The sequence below is a fragment of the Nelumbo lutea genome, chromosome 1, assembly GCF_056320005.1.
Source record: "Nelumbo lutea isolate HS-2025 chromosome 1, American lotus-T2T, whole genome shotgun sequence".
Classification (NCBI taxonomy): Eukaryota; Viridiplantae; Streptophyta; class Magnoliopsida; order Proteales; family Nelumbonaceae; genus Nelumbo; species Nelumbo lutea.
Window position 1 is genome coordinate 210,161,461 of NC_142684.1, and position 4,286 is coordinate 210,165,746.

A 4,286-nucleotide genomic window follows, 5' to 3' on the forward strand; every position below is an offset into this window, starting at 1 on the left:
CATGACCAAACTATACCTGAATGATCAGTCAACCATATTAAATATTTTTATAACAAAATTACCCCCAATTGCTGCAGGCCAAGTCTGGATTTGGGCTCAGGTCAAGGATAATTTTGTCATGAAAAATATTTAATAAACTTAACCAGCCATTTACGGGTAATTTGGTTATATAAATACTTAAATGCTTACATGGACAACTTCTATTAATAATCACTAATGGTGATCTAAGGGAAATCTTAACCTAATGTGAGTTTTGTACAATAAAACTTTCTACTAAATTCTCTCTCCCACCTAAAATTTAATGGCTTACATGGACTCTCATGTTCCCAATCACTCAGCTAATCCCTCTCTTAAAATTTCTACTAAATTCTCTCTCCCAGCTAAAGTTTTTCCTAAAACATCTCTTAATCTATATTACATGCCCAATAAATCATCTAAAAAACAAAAATGTAGTTAAATTTATTTTGGAAAATATTTTTGATATTTTCAATAATTACTGATATATTGAATATTATTCAGTAACTATCAACACCTAAACTATAATTTTTTGTAATTTTGGTAAATTGAAAACTTTAATTACTAATAATTAATTGCTGAAAATTAATTTCAGAAATTTTCAAAATCAATAATTACTGAAAATTAATAAATAATTAAAAATTATTGGTAATTTTTTATTGGAAAATTTATTTCAATTTTTGTACATTTTCAATTATTTTGATATTTTTGCAATTGTTTAGAAATGAATAGTTATTGATATTTTCAGTAATTTTGGTCAATATATTAATATTTAATGATATTATCAATTAATAATAGATAATTTTCAGTAATTTTTTCAATGAAAATTTAATTTCAATAAATATATATATATTTTTTTATATTTTTCAGTAATTTTGATAGTTACTATAATTTTTGAGCAATAATTAGTGATTTTGGTAATTTAATTTAGCAAAAGTTAAATTATAAAACTTCCGATTATTCAAATAAATAAATAATTGGAAAATTTTAATAATTTCCACAAGTATTGAATACTACATTTATAATTACCATAATTATTGGAACTATATTTATGGGTTTAGGGGGTGATCCCCTAGATAGGAATGGTAGTGGACGGGTTCGGGGCAGGGATCATATTCCATCCCGACCTCAAGTTTTAAATTATTTCCCGTCTCTAGCCCTGATCCTCAATGGAGATGGGTTCTCCATGGGAACCTAAATCCATGAATTTTTTAATTAAAAGTTTGTTTTCAGAAAGGTATTTATTTAAAATAAATGAAAATTTAAAATTGCAAATTTCAAATGTATTTTGATATATATATATATATATATATAATATAAATAATATTATATATTTAATATAATATATATATATATTTAAAATATATAATTAGGGCAGGGTGTGGATTTCACTCCCTATCCCCATCTGCGCCCCCAATCAGGTATTCCTATTAATCCCATTCCTATCCTGTCCCCGCTAAGGCAATCTCCATCCCCATTCCCGCTTGGTTGGGGAAGCCAAGTACTCAACGGAAAAGAGGAATATTGCCATCCCTGCCCCCGGATTGTGTAGTACCATAAAGCAATTAGTTTTTAGCTCAATAAGCCCTACATCTTTTTTCCATACATCACACTAGGACCAACTAGTAACGAGTATAACATTAAATAGAACACAATGGCCAAACATGATTCATATAACTAACCCCAGATGGTTAAGAATTGGAATAAGGTTAAGATAACGATGATGATGCTGATGCAATGGTTTGCGGGCTCCTTCAAAATTCAAATGTGAGAAACCAAACTAACCAAAGTTGCACCCTTAGAGTGAACCCCACGACTATTCTAAACTTAAAGATTGCCCTCTCCAAACATCTCTATTTTTTGGCTTCACCACTGAACTTTATCATTTGATGATGGGATAGTAATCAACCACACGACTATTAAGAACTGTTATTTATTATCCAATGACTACATTAATCTAAATGATTTAGGGAAACCCTTAAATTGATCCATATTAACAATTCAATTCTCTATCAATTAAGGAAAAAAATAACAAAAAAAAAAAGTATGAAAGCTTCGGCAGATAGAACCGTCGTCTACATAGCTGGCCCCCAACCAAGGCCAAATAATACCCACTTCGCCTCGTGATAAAGCTGGCTAATTTTAAGTTTGTAACACAGTGAGAGAGAGAGAGAGAGACAACGAGGCCGCTCAAGTAGACCGGTTGTTTAATTTTATAAATAATATTTAATGTTGGGTAAGCGCTCAACAAAGCCGTTCAACTGCCCACAAAAACAGAGAAAAGGAAGCCTTCCAAAGACTGTTGAATTAATATACTTGGTTTAGATTTTGAGTTCCCTAAATTTGACAATTTCCATGCAGGCGTTGCGTTTGCTTTAATCTTTTAAAAGTCAAACACCAAAAGGTCAGTTCTGTTACATTTGCACAAAATTAAGAAACCCCTCCGATCCCCCCCCCCCCCCCCATAAAATAAAAAAATAAAAAAAAAGATTTCAACTCTTTGATCGCTTTGGTTGTGAGCTGCCATGTTCCACAGCTTGCAAGAGCATCTTCTGTATTTTGACTTTGATCTCTCTCCCTCTCCCCCACATATAATAAGTTGGATGATCTGATCTCCCCATCTCGATCGCTGCTGATCAGTGCGATCTCTTCTTCAAATGAATGCCATGGCGAAAGAAAAGCAACATGATCAATCCATGGAAATTCCTCTGTATTTCAGGTGCCCCATTTCAATGGAAATCATGAAAGACCCAGTTACCATCTCCACCGGCGTCACCTATGAAAAGAAGAACATCGAGACATGGTTCTTCAAGTACAACAAGAAGACCTGCCCGGCTACGATGCAATGCATTCAGAGATTCGACCTCACCCCAAACCTCACGTTAAAGAGCCTCATCCTCGCATGGCAGGATCGCGAGTCTCAGTCTCGTCTGTCGTCGTCTCCCATCTCGACCAAGCACACCGAGTTGGTATCTTTACTCACCACAATGGAGTCCACGCCATTCAAGGTGAGTTCACTAAAGAAACTCAGAGCAATTATCGAATTCAACGACGACGCCGTGATGGGTGATTTTGTTCAATCAGGAGGGGTCGATGTGCTTAGTCAAATCATTGTCCAGATTCTAGTCGACAGCTCCGATTTCATGGCATTCCGAGCTTGCGAGGAAGCTCTGGGTGTTCTGCATCAACTGCCATTATCCGATGAATCATCGATTCAATTGTTATCGAAGCCGGAATGCATGAAATCCATGGCAATTATGCTTCAACGTGGAAGTGCCGAGGCCAGATTGCACACAGTCTCCATGTTCAGAAAGATGGCCAAAGTCGAGTACAATTGGAGTTGGGTTGTGGAAGATCAGGGTATGGATCTGTTTAAGTCTCTGTTAGAGCTCTTATCGGATGAGCTCAGCACCAAGGCGAGCTCATCTGCATTGGATATTCTGATCGAGATATTGAATGCATCAAAAAAGAATAGATTGAAGGCCATTGAAGCAGGCGCTGTCTGCGTCCTGATCGAGCTTCTCCCTGATGCAAACCGATCCAAATGCGAAAAGATGTTGGTGATCATCAAATTGCTGTGTGAATGTGCTGAGGGGAGACTGGCCTTGGTCGAGCATTGCTTGGGGATCGCTGCAATCACTAAGAAGATATTGCGGGTCTCCGATCTTGTAACCAAATATGGAGTGAAGATTTTCTGGTTGATTTGTAATTTCCATCCCACAGAAAAGGTTCTGGAGGAGATGTTGGTTTACGGGTCGGTGAAGAAACTTGTGGCGCTGCTGCACATGGATGGCCTTTCCTCGACCAAGGATAAGGCATTGAAGATCATCAAGCTGCATGGGAATTCATGGAGGCAATACCCCTGTTTCCCTTCTGAGTTGAAGGAATATTTGAAATTGTTGAATGATTCAAGGTAACAGCTAGCGCTTGTTTAATTAGAACTAATATACATATAAACGCGATTTGTACAAGAAATTTGTATTATTTAATGACTGGTCTATGCTGTTCTTGGTCTCATATCTCGATTTTTTATTTATGTTCTGTGTAGTGGGAAATTCTTTATAGTTTAATCGCAATAAAGTTAATTTGGGTTGTAAGAGTAGAGATGATAGACACATTTAATATTCTTCTAATTAACCTGCTGTTACTTCGTTTATTGGAAATCATATTTGAAGATAAAAGACTATTAGCTTAAGAAGTAGTTTCAACTTTCAAGAGTAGATATTTATAGGGAACTAGACCCCCAACCCAATATATATGTAAACCCAGAA

The 4,286-nt window shown here is 35.7% G+C and overlaps 1 protein-coding gene across 2 annotated transcripts; it reads left to right on the plus strand.

The window, feature by feature from the left end:
- Positions 1-2,493: 2,493 nt before the first annotated feature.
- LOC148880760 (E3 ubiquitin-protein ligase PUB22-like) lies at positions 2,494-4,032 on the plus strand. 2 transcript variants are annotated; one of them, XM_088979130.1, is made up of 2 exons: positions 2,904-3,023; positions 3,100-4,032. In XM_088979130.1, exons 1-2 carry the CDS (start codon positions 2,918-2,920, stop codon positions 3,930-3,932), a joined length of 939 nt encoding a protein of 312 aa, XP_088835256.1. In that variant the 5' UTR covers positions 2,904-2,917; the 3' UTR covers positions 3,933-4,032. The 2 variants fall into 2 exon arrangements, with proteins under 2 accessions (XP_088835190.1, XP_088835256.1); XM_088979064.1 differs by having other exon boundaries at positions 2,494-4,032.
- Positions 4,033-4,286: the final 254 nt, after the last annotated feature.